The sequence below is a fragment of the Pantherophis guttatus genome, chromosome 2 (genome assembly GCF_059756535.1).
Source record: "Pantherophis guttatus breed Tessera chromosome 2, ASM5975653v1, whole genome shotgun sequence".
In the NCBI taxonomy this organism is placed as follows: Eukaryota; Metazoa; Chordata; class Lepidosauria; order Squamata; family Colubridae; genus Pantherophis; species Pantherophis guttatus.
The window spans coordinates 38,506,354-38,527,587 of NC_142064.1; the positions used below are offsets into that span (position 1 = coordinate 38,506,354).

Sequence of the window (21,234 nt, forward strand, 5' to 3'; positions counted from 1 at the left end):
TGTCTGGGTCTGTTAGTTTATGTTTCTTTATCTCCGGTTCAGCCATTTTGTGTTTTTTGTGCAAAGTAAAACCATTTCCCACTAGAATTGCTGCTAAATTAGAAAGAGACTAGCATCTTATTATGGTTGTTTAGAACTTTTCCTGAAAAATAATAGACATACACACACACAAACAAACATGTTTGTGGGGGGAGATTTTAGAATAGAATAACAGAGTTGGAAGGGACCTTGGAGGTCTTCTAGTCTACCCTACACCACTTCAGACAAATGGTTATCCAACATCTTCTTAAAAAATTCCAGTGTTGGAGCATTATCCAACACAATTATCCCACATTTTCTTAGGATGCTGCCTGTTATTATAAAAGCTCTTATGTTTTTTGTCTCTTCCACCACTGAAAATTTCACAGGAAACAGCTTAGAATTTTCTTTTTCTCATTTTGAGCTAAATATTCATTTTATTTAAACCCTGTTTGATTGATATATCTCCTAAAGGTGGGAGAGTACTGCAGGCTAATTATGCCAAGAGCCAGCAGTTCGATTCTCACCAGCTCAAGATTGACTCAGCCTTTCTTCCTTCTGAGTTCAGTAAATGAACTCAGGACCCAGATTCTTGGAAGCAGTATGCTGAATTTTTAAACTGCTTAGAGAGGGCTGTAAAGCACTATGAAGTGATATAAGTGCTATTGCGATAAGTGCCTTAGAGTACAGGGCTAGGATGTGTTGCTATAATTGATCTGTTTTTTCTTTTTTTCAATTTGGGTGTAATGCAAATAAATGTGGGTATTTTATCTCTTTCCCTTATTCTTCCTTATAAATAGAACAATATGTATATAATTTAAAACATTTTTTGGCTTGTAATGGCAATTATCAAAACAGAAATATTTAGAAAAACTATATCTTTACTTTGAAAGGAATGTATTTTAATACCTCAAATATTTGTGCTAGTTTTAGCCAAAACCAGTAATCTTAATTTCATTTAGTTGCTTGACGTTGTGTTGTTCATTTCAAGAGATATTACATAACATGTAATGCATTTTTCAAGTGCCAAATTAATAACAGTTATTCCTGAAAATCTTAAGGAGTTCAAGTACAGTTAGACAAATATAGTTTGCCTCTTTGACAAATTATATGGAACGTTATAGTTCTATGAACATTATGTAAGCAAAGAAAAGGCTTTTTAAGCTTTTCTTTTTTTTAAAGGATCAGTAGACTCTGATCCAAAGAATTGAAGGCAGTATTCTGCACCATGACAAAACATCAATTGCTTCTTCTCTTCCCATATATAAGGTGACCAACTTTTTTGCAATGAGAAGGAGGACACAAATACATTTTGGAGTCTAATGCATGCTTGTGTGCCGTGTCATGTTTCAGTAAGAAATAAACAAAGCCACTTGCGCGCGGCGCACTCTCTCAAAACAATTCTCCTGTGCGGAGCGCATGCATTTCATAATCGTGTCTCACTGCACTGTACTGAGCCTTGACGAATTGTCATGTCAAATACAAATACGTCACATCACACGCAATGGATCGGATCTGCATCGATCGAATACAGAGATTTACAGATTAGTCTTCAAATATCGAAAAGGAGGACATGTAGGAGGGCACTTTTCGAGCAAGGACAGAACTTACAAAAGAAGGACTGTCCTCCCTAAAGGAGAACGATTGGTCACCTTACCATATAGTCATTACATGTCCATGCCTGCTTGTCCATGAAACGGAAAAAAAGAATTTGATAGAAATTATGGAATCTCATCCTTAATACAAAAGAGAATAGACTCTTTGGGTCATTGCCACATTTGAAACAAGTGTGTTTGTGGGAGAGGAGTTTTCAAGTCTATTTTGACTCCTCTGCAATTTTCTCTGCAGAGTGATTGGACCAAAGACACCCAGTTTGCCTAAGGTCAGACCATCTCCTGGTTTCCATTCTGATGCCTTAACCACTACACCAAACTGAAAGAAATATAACATTTACATTCTCTATTCAATCAATTGAATATTTGTAATGCTCTGAGCAGAAGCAGATATTTGATTATTCTTTATTATCCTTTGGGATGCCTGAACCAAATATTATGTATAGCCTCGACTCTTTGAATGGTATCACACAAGGGTTTCCCTCTGGGCATTTTAGTATAGCAGAATAGAATGCATCAGGAAACAAATTTGCTTTAAATTATTACAGCAAGGATTTGTCATTGTTAATCTGAGGCTGTATTGTGTAAAGAATCTTGTTTTTAAATGTGTAAAGATACAATTTCTATATATAATTTATAGTACTTATATTACATGTGAACTGAAATTTTAAATCTTGATATGACTAAAAAAACATTTCTTTATATTATGGAGAAAAATCAAACAGCATCTGTGAGAACTTAAATTTAATAAGTGAAACTATTATCATTAATATCTTTTATTTGTTTAGGAATGAGACCTATTGAGACCAGCATACTTCTTCTAGTAATGGAATTATCCTCTGTTTAAAAGCTTGAATTAATGTGTGTTCTATCTATTAACCTAAATCCTGGGGATCAATTCATAAATGAGAAAAAAAAGTTTATTTCCTCTAACATTTGCATCGTGGGAAACATAAAAATGAGATTGTATGCCATCAAGCTGGTTCCTTGCAAATCAGAAAAGGAGAATCTGGAAAATGAATTTCCCATCTTTTTCTTTTGCAAACTTTGATCTCTTCACTTGGATATTTGGAAACATTTTTAAGACAATAAAAGGTTTGAAGATGTTTTAAAAATGGTAGAGCTACCTTTAGAGAGAATGTAAACATTTTTTTAAGTTTAGAAATCTTAAGTTAATAAAATGAAAGTTTATTCTTGGAAGTAGTATGTAACTAGATCAATATGCATTTCACTGCAACACACACTATGTAGGGCTGCCCTAGAAGACTATACAGAAGTTTCCACTGATCCAGAATGCAACAGTATGAGCAGTGATGTGGGTGCTTTGGTATGCCCATGTAATACATTTGCTTTGCAAGGTGCACCAATTGCCATCTTGCTTCTGAGTCTAATTCAAGGGGGTGGTTGTTACCTATAAAGTCCTTTGTGGCATAGGACCTGATTACTTGAGGGACTGCCTGTCTTGTATAGTATCTCCCCAACCACTGCAGAGTCAGCACGCCTTGGGTTTCTTGGAATAAACAATGTTATTTATCGGGATTCTGGAAGCACACATTCTTTGTAGAAGCACCTGCCCTCTGGAATAAGTTTCCCCCTGAATCTGGATGATCCTCATTCTGCTGTTGTTTAGAACTCCAGTGAAGACCTGTGACAACAAAAAGTGGGACCGCTTACTCCATTCCATCTGCGCTGTGGCACTTGCCATCTTTTACCTTTTCCTGATTTTACTGTAATTTCCTTTATTTGATTATTGTGAGTTGCCCAGAGTTGTTGGGTATTTTTGGTATTTTTGGTATTTTTCTGTAAAGTGGAGAAAGAGCAAACTTAACATGGTGAGCAGAAGCAAATGTAAGAGGAGCAGAGGAATATGGCCTAAATTTTGCCCAGAGATATAAATGTGCATTTATTAAGGCATCAACAATTGTAACATTTGCTATTCATATTGCCTAAAATAATTATCTTGAATTATTTCTACTCTAATTACCGTTCAGACTACCCCGGATAAGCAGCCTTCTCATAATGTTCCCAGAATTGATAATTTAATTCCCTGTCTTATTATGTTATCTTTTCTGTTCTGACAGTCAAACCCAGAAGAGATTCATTACTTGGTAGTCCAGATATTACTGATATAGTTCCAAGTAGAAAAAGAAGACAACGGACTTCAAAAGATGGAAATACTAAACCAAAGGTGACACTACAAGAAGCCCAAACTACTTCAAAAGAAAAGTAAGCTTTTTAAAACATATACAAGGATATATTTATAATACAAAAATCTTGGTATGTACATAAATACTTCATTTTTTATTGTGAGTGTTACAAGTGAGGTATAAAACCATATAAGCTTATTTATTTCCTTTTTTATTCACCAAAATGACCTTATAAAAATAATACATATTTAAACTTCTCCAGATAAAAAATTACATCCTAATACTCTGCCTAAAATTAGTTATGCCTTTTGGCTATAGAAAAAATAAAGTTCTGTGGTCATTTGTAAATCCTTAAACTAGACAGAAAGGTTAATTCTTAAAATGACTTTTACTGTTTCAGACATTTGATCAAATTTTGCATCTACCGAAGCAGTACTTACTAAAGTGTGTTTCTTTAGTTTTGTGACAGTCTTCTTAGATCTCAAATGTTTGGTTACATATATTAATCTAAATGATTTTTAATTATGATTTTCCTGCTGATTATTCCTATAAAAATACCACATGGGGTACCAGAATGGTATATAGTGTCTACCATCACATAAGCATTCCAAGGAGAAAAATATAAATGTGTCCCATCCTGTTCATGTTGGAGGCAATGTTTAAGGCACTTCTGGGTTGAAAGGATTAGGGAAGGATATCATTGTTGCCAAGGGCTTTCCTTGATTTTTATTCATTAATATATTAGATATGTAATGATTTTGAACTGTCCTTAATATTTTTGGCAACTCTTAAAAATTTTAGTACTTTAATTAGAATTGGTAATGTTATTTTAACTTTGTTGTTGGTCCCTAGGGGTAATTAAGAAATAAAATTAAATTTTTCTAATCATACTTCTGTCATAAAATAATCTGTTTAATCCAGACTATTACACATTTTTAATTGTGGCTAATTTAATGTTAATATTTCAGTTGCCACTTAGGTAAGTAGTATGTGTGATTTTCTGGTGTAATTTTACTTTTATAACTTCAGAATTAATTGTTTTCCCTCTTCTTTTGAAATTTAACTACATCTCACTATTAATTCCAGGGGAGAAAAGGATAAGCATACTTTTGCTTTTTCTGTGGGACAGTTCTTTTCAAGACACTAATCTATATCTTTAATAAATTAACATATTGGTGGATTCAACATATGTGATTAATATCTTTTAGATAATTTATTTTCATTCACATTTCTTCTTTTAGATTCTTTTATCCCGCCTTTATTATTTTTATAAATAACTCTGATACTTCCTCCTCCTCCCATATTTCCCACCAAAACAACCCTGTGAGGTGGGTTGGACTGATAGAATGACTGGCCCAAAGTCACTCAGCCAGTTTTCATGCATTTTTAATGTTCTACTTATAAATTTTATAAATGTAAGCAGTCATTAAAACTATTTTAAGCTTCCAAGACCTATTTGCTTAAATAAATGCTATTTACAATAACTCTTTAAGATTAAGACAAAAAGTAATGTTAGAGCTTCATTGCTATATTAGTAATTAACATGGGTATTTACAAATGAATGATCTTCAGATATTTTTACAATAATCTATATTTTCATGGGAGAGGTCAGAATCTTCATGCTGTTCTTCATTGAGGGTGGAGACAGCAGCCAGTATGGGTAGTACTCGCCCAATCAGCCTGAAGGACTGAGTCTGTCAATAATATTAAATCCCACCTTTGTTGCCAGACAGACCAGCTTTTGACTCAGTCCTTCAGTTTGGACGGGCATCTGGGTCTCTAGCTCTTAAACGTTTTCTCCAATTGACTCCGTGTCTTGCTCTTTTTGGTATTTTTCAATTTGGACTGTCTGACTATGATTTCTTCTTCACCCTTTGGCTTCTGGTTGTATTGGACTCTTGAATCTTATCATGAGTTTTACTTTGGACTTTCCCCAGGGGCTAGCCTTCGCTCTTTCTGGGGGTGGGGGTGTTTTTCCCCTTTGCTGGGAGCCTCCTGGGGGGTGCAGCAGATCGAGGGGGGTCGCGAAAGGACTTTGTGAAGGTCATGATTCCTCTGACTCCCTTCCACGCCGCAGGAGCGGAACGCAATTCCATCTGTGGGCTACCTTGATCGAGTTGTTCCCCTACGGCTGTTTTTTCACGCCGCAGGAGCGGCAGCGGCCATTTTGAACTCTTCGTGCCATTTTAAAGTGATTTTTGGCCGAATTCTTTATCTCTTGTCTCTCTGGCTGTCTTGCATACTACGAGGGGGCTAATTGGAACAGTAAACCTCCGATTTATGTACGCCGCTGCTGAGTGATTATTCCATCGGCTACTTGTGTGCGGAGCCATGCCATCGCTCTCGACGACAACCGCCGATCAGCTGGGCTCGGAATTGGTGGAGCTTCGTGCTCCCTATGCTGTTTAGTGGGAGCGATCTGATTTGGCTTTTCGGCATTGGGCTGCTGTTTTCCTCTAGTGGAGCTTTGCGGCCCCCCCCATTACTGGCAGTGTGATCTTAGTGGCACTTCCTTCAGCGACTATATTGACGGCCGCCATTTTCTTGGACTGTTTCAGAGGCGCGGTGGCCATTTTGTGGAGATTTCGCGCTCCCATTACATTCGACTTGCCTGTGACAGTATGCCACTAGCCTCGTTTGCGGAGTTTCTGCGCTCCCCCTGTTTTTTGCCAACTGCCAAGAAATTTGGTCTTTTGACTAGCCCTATTGCCTCTTTTCTGCCATTATGCCTAAGGCTTCATAGAAATCTAAGCACGGTCGGAGGGCCGATGCTACTGACCTTGGCCAATCAGACAATTTGTCTGTTACCCATCAATCTTCCAGCCAGCACACCATAGAGCCGGCTCCTGTTTCTCAGCATTCTTGCTCCCACCACAAATCACACAAGTATGGCGGAACTCCCTCAAAGGTGGAGAAACGCAGAGACAAAGTTCTGACAAAGCTTTGTAACAAGGCGAGTGCTCATCTTGCCGCCGCTGTTTTGCAAGCCCCTTTGCCTACCGAGCCCTTGGATCCTGTTCGGTCTCCACGACCTGTTACCCCTGATCAACTCTCCCTTCGGGACTGCCCTATTGCCATCTCCACTTCGGACTTGTGGGGATCCAGTACACCTGCTCCTTTGGCTTCGGTTCCGGTTGTCCCTGAAGTACCGCAGGATGTCTCTGCTCAACTGACGGCGCCCACTCCACCTCCTGGGCCTATCTCTTATCAGCTGCACCCTGACCAGCTGCAACAACTTATTGAAGCTGCAGTGCAAAAATTGCTAGCTGCTGGTGTTCGCCCCTTGAGTCGCTCTGCCTCCGTGAGATCCATTTCTCCTGAGCGGTCATGTTCTGAAGAGGATGTGTCAACCAGAGCTCCGGACTCCCCTTCGTGTTCCCACACGAGCCATCCGTCTGACTTGGCTGAGGCTGACTATAGTGACTCCGGGTTATCGGAGGATGAGAATCTGCCTCCGGATCAACCGGCCTTTACCGGACTTTTTCCTCAATCTTTATTTAAGTCTTTACTTTTCAAAGCCATGAATACGGCTCAACTATCGTCTCCAGCTGCGACTCCAGTGGCTTCGCTTCCTCCGGGGGCCCTAGACCCTATGTTTGCAGAGCCAGTTCGACAGGTCACAACCATCCCTGCCCCCGCTCTCTTTGTGGACGTTGTCAAGCAGCAGTGGTCTTCGCCGGGTACGGCTCCTCTTCCTTCGTCTAACGACTGGAAGAATTTTAATGTCGCCTCGGATCTGGACTCTATCCTCCAACTCCCATCGGTGGATGCCCTGGTTACGGCTTTGTTACCCAACGCCAACGTCCCGGGGGATCCTGATGAAGGACTGCAGCCTGACGAACGGCGTACTGATTTGGTCCTTCAGAGAGCACATCAAGGTTCAGCATGGGCGATTCGGGCACCCACGACAGCATCCCTTTTCAATCATACCACCTTGCTCTGGCTGCGTCAATTGCAGGACAAATTACCTACTGAGGACCTTCGGGCCAAGCAGGATTTAAATAAGATCGTGGCAGCGGTCCAGTTTTCAGCAGATTCCACCCTTAACGCTGCACGCTTTGCCGCCAAGTCCCTGGCCTCTGCTTTCGCTGCTCATTGTCTGGTCTGGCTCTGCCATTGGCAGGCGGACGCCAGGCATAAGTGGCATCTGGCTTCTGTTCCGTTCGGGGGCTCCAGTTTATTTGGGGAAGCTCTAGAGCCTTTCCTTACTGAAACAAGAGATAAGAAGAAGGTGTTGGCGGCGGTTTACCGTCACGGGGAATCACGGTTTTCACCCTATACCTCTCGTCCCCAAGGCAGAGGTGCGGATGGCGGTGCGTCTTCTTCCTTCCCTTCGCCCCACCCATACACCAATTTTGCCAGGCAACCAGGTTCCCAAGATAGGTCTCTCCAGGGTAAGCCCTTTGTGTCCAAATGGCCCTTTCGAGGGGGAGGAGGTCGTTCCTACCGGCGCCGGCGCTAGTTGCATCTCGGGCCCTCCCATAGGTAGATTGGCCCTTTTCACCGCTATTTGGGAGAAGTCCACTTCTGATAAATGGGTCCTGGCCACCTTACAATCAGGAATGGCCATTGAATTTCTTTCCCCCCCTCCAAGTACCTTTGTCTGCTGCCCGCTTTCTCGTAATACCGAAAAGAGAGCTCTTATCGACTCTGCGGTTCAGCATCTCCTTGCGATCAGGGCTATCCAACTTGTGCCTCCCGATCAAAAGGGGATGGGATTTTATTCCCGTGTTTTTCTCGTGCCTAAGTCCTCGGGGGGATGGAAACCCATTCTTGACCTAAAACGCTTAAATCGGTATGTGGTATACCGTAAATTTAAGATGCAATCACTAAAATCTATTCTTGACGGTGTTAGGAGGGGCGGTCTCTTCTCTTCTATAGACCTTACCGAGGCCTATTTGCATATCCCTATCCTCTCTTCCCATAGACGGTATTTGAGATTTTGTTATGGGGGAGTCCATTACCAATACAGGGCCTTACCTTTTGGGCTTTCTTCTGCCTCCCCCGTACCTTTACAAAGGTATTGGCAGCCTTGGCTGCCTCCCTCAGACTTCGTTCAGTTAGACTCCTCTACTACCTGGACGATATTCTTGTTTTATCCTCTTCCCCTCAACAGGCTGTCCTAGATGTGCAGCTCACTCTGGAGACGTTGGCCTCCCATGATTTTTCTATCAATCGGGAGAAGAGCCACTTGGTTCCTTCCACCTCCCTGATCCACTTAGGGGCCCTGATTGATTCAGTTCAGGGTAGGGTTTTCCTATCTCCAGAGCGGCAGAATAGCTTGCGGGAATTGCTGGCTAGTATTGAAGAGTGTCGGGCGGTTTCCCCGTATATCCTTTCTCAACTTTTGGGAAAGATGATATCGGCCATAGCCATTGTTCCCTGGGCACAGCTCCACGCCCGGGAGCTTCAATGGTTTCTCTTACTTTTGCAGAAGGCGAGCAGAGGTACGTCAGCCAGGCCGGTTCCTGTTCCCTCCTCAGTTCGCAGGTCTCTCAGGGGGTGGAGGTCCCCTGCTTTGTCGGCGGGCTGTCTCTTTCTCAAACCCCAGTGGGTGGTGGTCACCTCTGATGCCAGTCTTCGAGGCTGGGGAGCCCATTGCGAAGGTCAGTTAGTGCAGGGGACGTGGACCGAGTTGGAGGCTCGTCGTCCAATCAATTGGTTGGAGTTGCAGGCAGTTTTGTTTCCGGAGCTCACGTGCTAGTGCTCACGGACAATGTTGCCGCCAAAGCGCACCTGAACAGGTTGGGGGCACCAGGTCGAAGTCTCTGTTGACTGTAGCAATGGCGCTGGGGCTGTGGGTGGAATGCCACCTCAGCTCTCTTCGGGCAGAGTACATATCCGGGGTCAGCAATACTCAAGCCGATTGGTTGAGCAGACAACAGGTGGACAATGCAGAATGGCGTCTCCATCCTCAAATATTCGGTTCGGTGCTCCGGTTCTCGACCTTTTTGCAACGCACTCAAATGCCCAACTGCCTCGCTTCTTCACCTGTTTCCCAGAGCCTCAGGCGGAGGCCGTTGATGCCCTTCGGGCCCCTTGGTCGGAAGGTCTCCGGTTTGCTTTTCCTCCGACGTCCCTTCTTCCCAGGGTCATCTGGAAAATCCTATGCAAACGTGCAGAGGTTGTCCTCCTGGCTCCTCATTGGCCCCGGAGGGCTTGGTTTGCGGACTTAGTCTCCCTCTCGGTCGCTCCCTCCTGGCGCATTCCTCTTGAAGTGGACGCTCTGACTCAGGGGGCCTTGAGACCTCTCTTGGCTCAGTCTGACAGCTTGGAGGTTGAGCTGCTCTCTTTGAGAGGCGCAAACATTCCCAGGGATGTTATTTGTACTATCCAGGCTTCACGGCGCCCGTCCACAGACCGTATTTACTCTGCTATCTGGTGGGCCTTTTGTTCATGGTGTGACCAAAACGGCGTATCACCTCTCCAGGCCTCCATTGTGAACATTCTGGTTTTTCTACAGAAGGGTCTCTCCGAAGGGCTTTCGCCTAACACCTTGCATCGCCAGGTGGTGGCTATTTCGTCTGTGCTCACCTGCGGCTCTCTGTCGTCTTTGTCACAACATCCCCTGATTCGCCGTTTCCTCCATGGCGCAACGAACCTTTCTCCTCTGGTTCTGCACCATTACCCTACTTGGGATCTTCCCTTGGTTCTCGAATCTCTTATGGGTCCTCCGTATGAGCCCCTGTGGACGACGAGTCTCCGCCTGCTGTCTTGTAAGGTCTCCTTCTTGGTGGCCATAACATCTGCTCGCTGCATTTTGGAGATTGCTGCTCTGTCCACCAGTGCTGATCTCTGCGTGTTCCACGCAGACCGCGTGGTTCTCCGCTTGGACCCTACCTTCGTGCCGAAGATCAATTCTGTTTTTCATCGTTCGCAAGAGCTGATACTCCCAAATTTCTGCCCCCGCCCATCTCATCCTCGTGAACGCCGTTGGCACACTTTGGACATCAGGTGGGCGCTGAGGATTTATCTTAAGAGGACGGCTGCCATCTGACGTTCGGAAGCGCTCTTTGTCTCCTTCTTACCTGTCTCCTTGGGCTACAAGGTTTTGTCTTCTACCATTGGCTGCTGGATCCGGCAGACTATCGCTTCGGCTTACGACTTCCATTCTATTCCACGGCCTTCCCGTCTGACTGCGCACTCCACCAGCAGTGCGGCCACGGCGGCGGCCTGGGCTACTCAGGCGCCCTTACTGGAGATTTGTCGAGCGGCTACGTGGACTTTGCCAGCCCCGTTTATCCGCCACTATAAACTGGACACATTTCCACCATCAGAGGCTGCCTTTGGACGACGGGTGTTGCAGTGGGTTGTTTCCGGGGAGGATGTCTCGGACCAGTCTGGTCCTACCCAGGTTTCGGGACAGTGAACTTGGGTATGTCCCATACTGGCTGCTGTCCCCACCCTCAATGGAGAAGGGGCGTTGGTCCTACCTGATACACACCTTCTTGTTGGGTGGAGACAGCAGCCAGACCCTCCCTGTGCCAATCTGGTCTCTCTCTCTATCTCTCTGCCTCTTGCTTGCCTGCTGTTCGTTGCCTTTCTCTATTCTCCCACACACCGAGTCTGTCTCTTTCAGTTCTTCGCCAAAAGCTGGTCTGCCCGGCAACAAAGGCGGGATTTAATATTATTGACAGACTCAGTCCTTCAGGCTGATTGGGTGAGTACTACCCATACTGGCTGCTGTCTCCACCCAACGAGAATCAGGTAGGACCAACGCCCCTTTTTACAAATTTATAACTTAAATTTTTGATGTTACATTTTTACTTACTAAATTGTTCCATTAGATGAAGCATCACTATATGTTTTGGCTCTTACTATCCCTTTCATGAAACAAGCAAACAAGAAATACAAAATGGAAATAACTGCCATTATATCACAGAAAAAGGCTTCTTTATAGTTCAAATGCAATAAGGTGCTCTGTGTAAAGAGATTTCATTATACCAGTAAAGTACATAGTAAAGTAAGTCTTTGGGCTGAAATCTTGACTGAACTTTTTGCAGCCTAGTGGAACACTAAGATTACTATCCTGGGATTCTGGTTGGAATAGAGTTCTTTTCCTTTTTTGTAAAAGCATTTCCAAGAAATCTCGGGGGAACAAAATCACTCTGTACATCAGGATTTTGGAAGGCAACTCACATAAATTTCAAAATGGAATCTTCAGAGTATTTGCTAAATTATGATCAATGTATTTTTCCATTTTGCAAATAATAAGCTATAGAAGTTACAGCAATAAAGTTCTAAGGAAATGTCTGCTTTATATTTTAATATGCACAAGGCTGTGGTAACTCTTAAATAATGGTCCTGTTTCTTACAAAGGGCAATGATGGTTCTTAGTCAAAACTATAAGACGTGTATGTATGTATGTATGTATGTACGTATGTATGTATTTATTTTAACTGCCCATGTCCCTGAAAAGGGACACAATATAACAATAACAATAGGATGACAACATTTTCTTTATCTGTCTGCCTGTTTGACATAAAAGTATGAGCTACTTCTACTCAGAAGGGTGTAGAAGAACAAACCTTCTAGAAATTGGTTTGGAAGCTGTAACATTGGTGCTTGTTACCGTGTGCCCCTTTCCTTAAAAAACAGGAGCCTTGAAGTGGGGCAGGATTGAACTTGGCATGTTGAGTAAAAAAGTGAAGTCTGTTTTATTATTTGCAGGAAATATGAATGGTTCATTTATCGTAGCTATGGCAAAAATCTACAGCTTATTTTCAGGGTCATGACTCATCTTGCATCTGGATCCGAAACCAGTGTGGTCCAGTGAATAGTTTATTAGGTTTGGATCTTAGAAATCTCATTTCATATCCCAGCTCAGTCCGGGTCTTACTGGGTGGCCCTGGGTAAGATGCTCTCTGGGCTGATTCCTCCATCTGTAAATGAGAATGTTAAAGACTAACACCATTGTGCAACTTTTGAGGATGGGTAAAGTTATTATGGAAGTCTTATTACAAGTTATGATACAAGATAACTGAACCAGGATACTTGATATTTAACGAGTATTTATATTTAGCAGATATTGAGCAAATTTAAGGTTTGCTCCTTTTTTAAAAATCAATTCATGTCCTAGTTGTGTTAAAGCCCTAACATAAAAACAGTCTTTGATGAATAATGCTAGTTGAATTCTGTTGTAACTACTACATTTTTGTCAGGCGGATCTGAAAAGCCACGGCTTTGCATTTTGATGCTGAGAACTCTTCTCTCCTGCTGCCACTCTGTCAATTATACTTTGAATTGGAGTGGGTTGCAAACAGGGATCAAAGAAAACTAAAGACTAACATTATGAGTTTTCCTTCTGGTGGGTGTGAGACTGACCTGTGCAAAGACACTCTCATGGGAATTTTAAGTGCATGGCTGCTGTACCACCTCGTTTAGTAATCTATATTATCTCCTTGGGAAATGTCTTGCTAAAGTTGCGTAGGATTTTCTTCAAAACACTGTAGAGGACATAAAAACAGCTTTTCTTTCGATAACCCTCTGCCTTCTTAAAAGCATAGCAAGTCTGGGGTACATCATGAATTCCTGAAGGATTATATCTCTTCTTTTGCCTAATTTATTGCTTGTGGCTCGCTTGTTTAAACCCTGAATTCAAGCTTTGTTTAAAATGTGGTTTGCTACTACCAGTGATTCAAATTGCAAAACCCTTGGCTTATCTTGAATTTCAGCTTTCTCGGAGGACCCTGCAGACGTTGGTATTGTTGTCTCATATGAAGCAATATTTTACTGAAAAGGTTTAACTCTCTGAAATTGGATGCCCATATAAAAAGGCATCAACCTTTTCCACAGCCCACTGAGAGTATGAAGTTTATACTGCAGTTTCTTTATTTAAAAAAGTATTATTATTTTCTTTCAAGCATACAGTACATGCTAACAAAGCACTGCATTTTAGAAACATTTACTTATTCTAATTTACTGGGTGTTTAGTGCTTTTATAGTGTTCTTTTGCAAGAGTTTCATACAGATAAATTGTTTTTGGGAAGAATAGTACTGTAAACTCTTTGTCTTCTAGTTTCTGTTTAAGTTTGTTTCATACAAAATCCTTAGCAATGCAAAATTAAATAATTAAAAAAGTTCAAATAGTTATATAATGTTAGAAACTCGCTTCTTCATCCTTTACCTCTTTATTCCAGAAAGTTATTAGATTATAACTTTCCCCATCTATTGCCTCAGTATTTTTTTAAAAAAATCCTGAAACTAATTTTGAAATTTTTAAAATTTTTATCTTACCTGTATTACTTTATAAGTAAACAAGGTGGTAAACATACGTAATATTCCTTCCTTTTCCTATTTTCTCCACAATACATTTGTGAGTTGAGTTGGGCTAAGAGTGACCAGCTCACACTCAGCAGCCAGTTTTCATGCCAAAGGTAGAACTTTGCAGGCAGGGATCACTAGTTTCTTCTTTGTTTTAGGTAGCAAAGTATCTTTTTCCAAACTGGAAGGACAGACTAAGTTACTAAAATCTTTACTTAATAACATACATCCCTAACCCAAATGAAATGAAAGAGATATCAGTGGGGTATTATTTTATCATATTAGCTGCTGTAAAGTACCAGAATATTTGGCTTCTTTGAGGAAGAGGTACAGGAGTGGCATGGAGATTGAATATTACTGCAGTAATTCTCAAATTGATATTAATTTTATTTGCAAACCATGTGTAATCTGGGGAAATGGAGGAGGAGATATGGTAGGTAGATCATTTATATGCTCTCTTTAATATGAACCAGAACATTAGACTTATACTATCATTTCTGTTTGCCCAAAGCTAATGAAACATTTTTTTCTCATGTTGACCATAAAAATGGGAGGTCTCCACCTGACATGAAACATAGCATAATTCCAATTAATAGTAGCCGGCTAGAAGACTTGAGTTGTAGGTAAAGCTTTCATGTCATGTTTATTAAAAAATGATGTGATGTTGATGTTCATTATGTTTCATGTCAATGGAATTAAGTAATTCTCATAGAATAAGCTTTAGAAGCTGAAACTGCAATAGATGATACTTCCCCCCCCCCTTTAAATTGCATTGCCATAGGCTTCATATTTTCAATTATATAAACAGAATTATCATTTAGAAAACAGTTTAAATTTCTAAATAAGAATATCTAATGAAACAATTTGTATGAAAGAAAGCTCTTCATCTTAAATATTAAATTGGGTCTAAATGTAGGTATGCTCACTTTTGCTCAATCATTGAAACAATTTAGTCATGGCTAACTGGCCTTATTGGGTTCCAAGCCTATCCCTAATAAAACCATTAGGTTTTTATTCATCTGGGAGTGGAGTTATATAAATTAATTTACCATTTTAAGGGACTTTGGTTTTGCAGACTTGTAAAATTCCTACCTTGTGGGTTTGAGAAATTGATATGAAACTAAGTGGTTTGTCTAGTTATTTGGATCCCATTGAGACCTTTAAAGTCCTAATCATCTTCAATTGTGTCCATGAACAAATTTGTATATAAAGTAGTTGAAATTTGACAGTATTCTGGGAACAAATCATATATAAATTAGCATATAAAGCATATATGCATATAAATTAAATAAATAAAGGAAACACAACTTTTTATGCATATATGTAAAGTAGAAGTGCATTGATATTGAACATTTTCTGTAATTAGTTCGCATTGTTTCTAGCAACTGTATTGCTGCTTTCTTATGTTCAACAGAACTGGGCTGCAGAAAAATCTTGACAACAACTAAGTGGTAACAAGGGAATATAGAAAAATTGCTGTCTAGCAATCATCTGGATGTTTGCAGCCTTAATATGATAACCCTACAATTTTTACAGAACAAAATATGTTCTAGAGACAATGTATTGAATATTGTCAGTGAATAATAGCAAGCACTGCTTGTGTCTCCTCTATAATAATTCAAAGTTCCGAAAGTTGAAAATGATTCAATAATAACAAAAGGCTTAGTGTGCGTGTTTTGTGAAGGTATGCTCTGATGTAATTTAATTTAGTTTTAAAAGGTGTAAGTTTTTAATATGTATTGGAACTTGGTCCTCAGCTGAATTTTGTTTTGACAACTGTGACTAATTCTATGAATCTACACTCTATAGAAAAGTAAAGTCTTTGAGCTTATTTGGTTTTTTTTTTTTTTGTATTGCCAAATGTCTTGTAATTCAAAGTCAAAGTTTGAAATTAGATAACTTTATGTCAAATTAACAAGTTCAAGCCCTCTTAAAAAGGGGTTGCATTAGATCTATCCTTGTTTGTCTGTCTGTTTTGTGCCTTTATATTTTTATAAGTATCTTAAGGCGGCAAATACTTAATAGTCTTTCTTCCTCTTCCCTTCCCCAGAACAATAACTGGTTGGGTTGGGATGAGAGAGAGTGACTGGGCCAAAGTCACCTAGCTGGCTTTCATGTTTAATGTAGGACTAGAACTCACAGTCTCCTAGTTTCTAACATGGTGTCTTAAGCACTAAACCAGACGGGCTCTCTAATTATTACTCTAATTTGTTATATAAATTACAGATTTGCTTTTATAATCACTATATAAAAACAGGAGACATAAGCATGAATTTAGAATTTGCCCTTACAATATAGTTGAGAAAGATTGATCAATTTCTTCCGGAATTATAGTGAAGTTTCCTTTCAAATCTGAAAAAAAATTGTAATGATAACATATCTGGCTAGTCAACCATGATCAAGTACTATTGAATCAGTGAAGCCACTTAATAATGACTAAATAATAATTATTACTGAAAAAAATCTATAAGCTATAGTAATTACAATATATCTCCTTATAAGGCTTCCCCCTTAATCGTGAATACTTTTAAATGAATTTCGCCGATTTTGTGTTAAATGTATTAGTTTAACAGTATGTGAGAATGACCTTGGGAGGCAGGAGGAAAAGCCAGAGACTAGCCCAGCATCGTGCAAAAAGTATGTCAGTCCATAAAAACAGATGGGAAGTGGGATGTGTTTAAGAAGGAACACTCCCTAGTTTTTTGGATAATAAAAGTAAAAGAGGGAAGTACTTTCAGACTTGCAAGATTCTGTTACTCTAATCTTACAATAAAAATAATTTTAGTACTTATGGTTTCTGCTTCTTGTCTGAACTATCTTAAAGGTCTGACAACTGATCTCCCAAAGTGTAGTTCTTTTTTGCTATGATGTCATTCTTATATTCTTTTCACCTTCTGAGTTAGAATTTTGGTTTCAGTTCCTGGAATATTGAGTTAACAAGATTAGTAGTTATAGAAAAGATGCATAAGACTGCAGGTCAAATTACATATAGGAAGATGGACGAATGGTGTGATCTATCACAGGAAAGTTTTTTATATAGTATTTTTCCACAAAGAAGCTCAGTGTGATTTGGACAGATTTTGGTTATGGTTCCAATTATCTATATTCTACATGTTCTTTTATTATCGAACTTATTGTTAGCATGATATTAGCCAAGATAGTTTCATTAGAGTGAAGGTAAAGGTCCATGATTAACAATAGCAGTAGCACTTAGACTTATATAAGCTTCACAGTGCTTGCCAGCCTTCTCTAAGCAGTTTACAGAGTCAACATATTGCCCCCAACAATCTGGGTCTTCATCTTACTGAACTCGGAAGGATGGAAGGCTGAGTCAACCTTGAGCCTGGTGAAATTCAAACTGCCAAATTGTAGGCAACTGGCCGTCAGCAGAAGTAGCCTGGCATATTGCATTCTAATCACTGCGCCACCGTGGCTTTTAATATAAGCCCCACTGATTTCAATAATAATATTTTAATTTTGACCCTTGACTTATCCCTATAGTATTTAAACAAGGAGTTTTGTGAACCACTTTCACAAATAAATGCTTGGTGGTTTACAACTTATTTAAACTAAGCTTCTAAATAACTTATCTGAGGAAGATTAGTATGAACATACTTGTCAGGCTTCGAGGTCGTCTCAAATAAATTGCATTTCAAACAAAGTCTTTGAAGGCACTTTGTCAGCACTTCAAACTGCATTTACTATAGTGCTGACAATACTATAACATAAGTATAAGAAGACGTTATTTTAATTTTATGTGTGTGTTTTGTAGAGTAATATAATCTCTTAGTCAAATACTTGGAAAACATTGTAAAATTATGTTTCATATTACATTGAGCCTATGGGAAATAAGAAAACGTACCACATGCTGAAATATTTTAGAAGCTAGTGTTACTATATGCTTTCATAACTACCTTTTCATTACATGGGATATTTTCAGAAATCTCTTCTTAGTAATATATATATATGAAAGCCACTTTGAAGTGTCTGTTCCACCTCTGAAGTAATTTTAAGGCCAAAACTCTAAAACTATTTGATCAATCAAAAATTGTTCCCAACAAAGCTTTAGTTTCTTCATTGTAGTACAGATATACAATGGATTCTATACTTTTTCAGATTGTAATTTGCAACTTGCTAGTAAACTTAGTTTAGCATGAAGAATCTCTTTTGATTGCATAGACATGTCTCACATGGCCCTGTTCCCTATCTTGGCAGTTTTTAAATTACAATTTTGTCAAGTGGTTACCTATTTGTAGCATTTAGTCTGTATCAAATAGTATACATATAGTGTTTGTCATGAATGTGCAGGCTGCAAACCCCCACCCCTCATTTACTGGCAGCCTGATAGCATCTGACTGCCAGTCAACTTACAGTATAAGAGGGGAAGTTGTCCTTTGTCATATAGGAGTGAGATGTCTTTGGCACACAGGTTTAGCCATGCCTCAACAGCTCCCTTTCCTGAATAGAAAAAAAGCTTGATTTTAAAAAAATACTAGTGATAAAACTCTGGGGAAATGGAAGAAGAAACTGCTGTATCTGAGCTGGGGAAATTAACATGGTATAGCAGGCCTGTCAAATGGGCAGCCTATGGGCCAGATGCGTCACATGCATGCCATGCCACGCCGGCTCTGCAAAGGCAAAAAACATTGTGATATGTCACAATATGTTACGTGATGCGATCAAGTTTGACACAGGTGTAGTATAGCATCCCCAATAGCACTTACATATAGTTAAAATTACCTCAAGAGGTTGGGGTGGTGCAAGAAAAAAAAGCATATGACTTTATTCCTTTTCTTTATTGCTTTCAATATAGTTATTGGGATTTTTTTAAAAAAGCTGTCTTATATGATCAGATTGTATTCTCATTCTTCATCTTCCTGAAATCCCTTTGCATCTCTAAATATTTGAAAAAGAAGGAAAGGAAACCCTCTGGAATAATTGTGCTTAGATTCAGAGAGAGGAAGGAATGAAAGGAAAAACTGCTTATGTAACAATAGATGAAACTCTTGGGAAGCAATATAACTGTTATTTCAATTAAAGCAGATGTGTTTTAACCATCTAGACAGACCTTGAGAGCAGGTGATACATTTTTCTCTAGAGAAAGTCATCTTTATTGTCACTGTTTTTCATACTGGTAGTTTCATGTAAGTTACAATAAGGCTGTTCACCAGCTTAAATGAGTAGGGTAAAGTGCTGTGAAATTACCTTTTTATGTAGTTAGAAATACATCACAGCTGTGAATGAAGTTTGTATGAAAGAAATGTTAATTGCAACAGCTGAGATAATTCAGATGTTGAAATTTACATATCATCACTTGTGAGCTGTAACGCTTTGGTGACCTAATGGAAAAATGTTCCTTTTGAGGGAAAAGGTGTCATTTTATTTTTGTTTTGAAAAATACTACCCTGTTTCCCCAAAAATAAGTCATCCCCTGATAATAAACCCAATCGGGCTTTTGAACGCATGTTCTAAAGTAAGCCTCTCCCGAAAATAAGCCCTTCCCCGAAAATATTCAAACGCAGAGCTGGAAATCAGGTAAGAAGGCAAAATAATAAGACTTCCCACGAAAATAAGGCCAAGTGCTTATTTCGGGGTTCAAAAAAATATAACACAGGAAACACGGTATTTATCTGAAAGATAAAATATTCTCCAAATATTTTACTTTTTTAAATGAGAGTTCCTCCGAAATTTACTGAAAATATAAAGTAATCATAGCAAATGAATTTCTTCTAATTTTCTTGATGGGATGGGCGGAGGAGATGGGTTGTCTTGATTCCACTTTCAAGATCTGTTGCATTTAAGAGAACTAAAAATATTAGTTCCATGTTGAAATCTGAATAAAGTTTCAGAATCCATTTATAAGGATTTTAGTAATGCATTTCAAACCCAAATTCATCCAGGACCATACTATTTTTCACTGTTTATTCAGCTTAATTGACAATCAACACCACAGTAATGTGTTATAAATAGGCCATGAGTATTTAGACCACAAAATATTTTCATGGGGAATACTATAGAATCCCTTCTCAGCTGCGCCACTCACTAACAGATGCCAGACCAACATATAAATGCAAGCCAAGTTTCAATATCTTTCTTAGAAACGACTCAAAATATTAATCCCTAGGCCTTATGCAATGCCAGTGGATGAAAATGTAAATAAAATATAATCTAGAATGTATAAATTCTAGAGAGCTATAAAAAGGTCTCAAGAGTAATCTTGTGCAATATTTTGTATATAAAAACTCTGAGTTTGGAATGCTTTCAGTGTTCATTGGTATTCGGATTTATGAGACTTAAGCTTTATTGTAATTGTAGAATTTTAATTTTCATGTAAACCAGTTTATTACAGAAAAAATATTTGGTTATAAGAATTAGAACACAGTTGATGTCATAAATGCTGCTGTAAGGGTGTCTGTGTATGTGTGTTTTGCCAGTCTGAGCTATTGATCAGAGGTGGAGATCATGGCTTCCTGAATGACAAGCATCTGATTTAGTTATGCCCATGGGATAAACTAGAATACATTTCTTTTAGCATAATTTCAATTATCTAAAGAAACAGAAGAAATGAAGTAGCTATCTAATCTTTTCTTCACAGTTAACTCAATTAGAAATGTAGTTTTGGATAGGTTTTAAGAAAATGAAAATGGTAAATTAAGCAAATGAATAACTTCTTTCAATACAGATAAGGCATTGTTCTTCAGACAGTTGAATAAAGGAAGAAGAACATGACTTGGAAACAATCAATAGTTCTTTGTTAACAAATTACTTTTTAAAATTTAATATTATCCCACTGGTAATTCATACACTTAAAGTGAAAGTCAAACAAGGGTTTTATCTGGAGGAGATCTTGCTTTTCCAGGTGAATAGTTTTCTTGCATGAGGCAAAAGAGTATTTTTTCTGTGGCTCATTAAATTGTGGAGTCACTTCTGGTCTGGACAGATAATTCATAATTTCAGGTTTGTTTGTTTTTTTAATTGTAGCTAAACTTATAGTCCAGCATTTTGAATTACTATATTTTCCAACATTTTTAGAATTGTCAAAACAAATTGTATTCTTTTTGCATATTTTGAATGCCCTGGAAAAAAAATCTGCTGCAAAATGAACTCACTATTGATTAATAACAAGTATTAATGTTTAAATGAAAACAGATAATTTTTTGATTCAGTTAAGTTTTGTTTTGTATAGTTAAAAC

At 39.2% G+C, this 21,234-nt stretch overlaps 1 protein-coding gene and 1 long non-coding RNA gene across 5 annotated transcripts in view; one reads left to right on the forward strand and one right to left on the reverse strand.

The window, feature by feature from the left end:
- XRCC4 (X-ray repair cross complementing 4) overlaps positions 1-21,234 on the forward strand; it is a 101,719-nt gene that overhangs the window by 58,800 nt on the left and 21,685 nt on the right. For all 4 annotated transcript variants that reach the window (XM_034441235.3, XM_060690630.2, XM_034441234.3 and 1 more), the window contains one exon: positions 3,713-3,857. In XM_034441235.3, the coding sequence (XP_034297126.2) occupies positions 3,713-3,857 (145 nt within the window). The remainder of the gene's footprint in view (positions 1-3,712; positions 3,858-21,234) is intronic.
- On the reverse strand, positions 3,237-16,714 carry LOC117679358 (uncharacterized). Its single transcript, XR_004595347.3, has 3 exons — positions 16,629-16,714; positions 16,333-16,393; positions 3,237-3,276 (listed from the first exon to the last, which is right to left on the reverse strand). It is a non-coding gene; the product is annotated as an uncharacterized LOC117679358 (long non-coding RNA).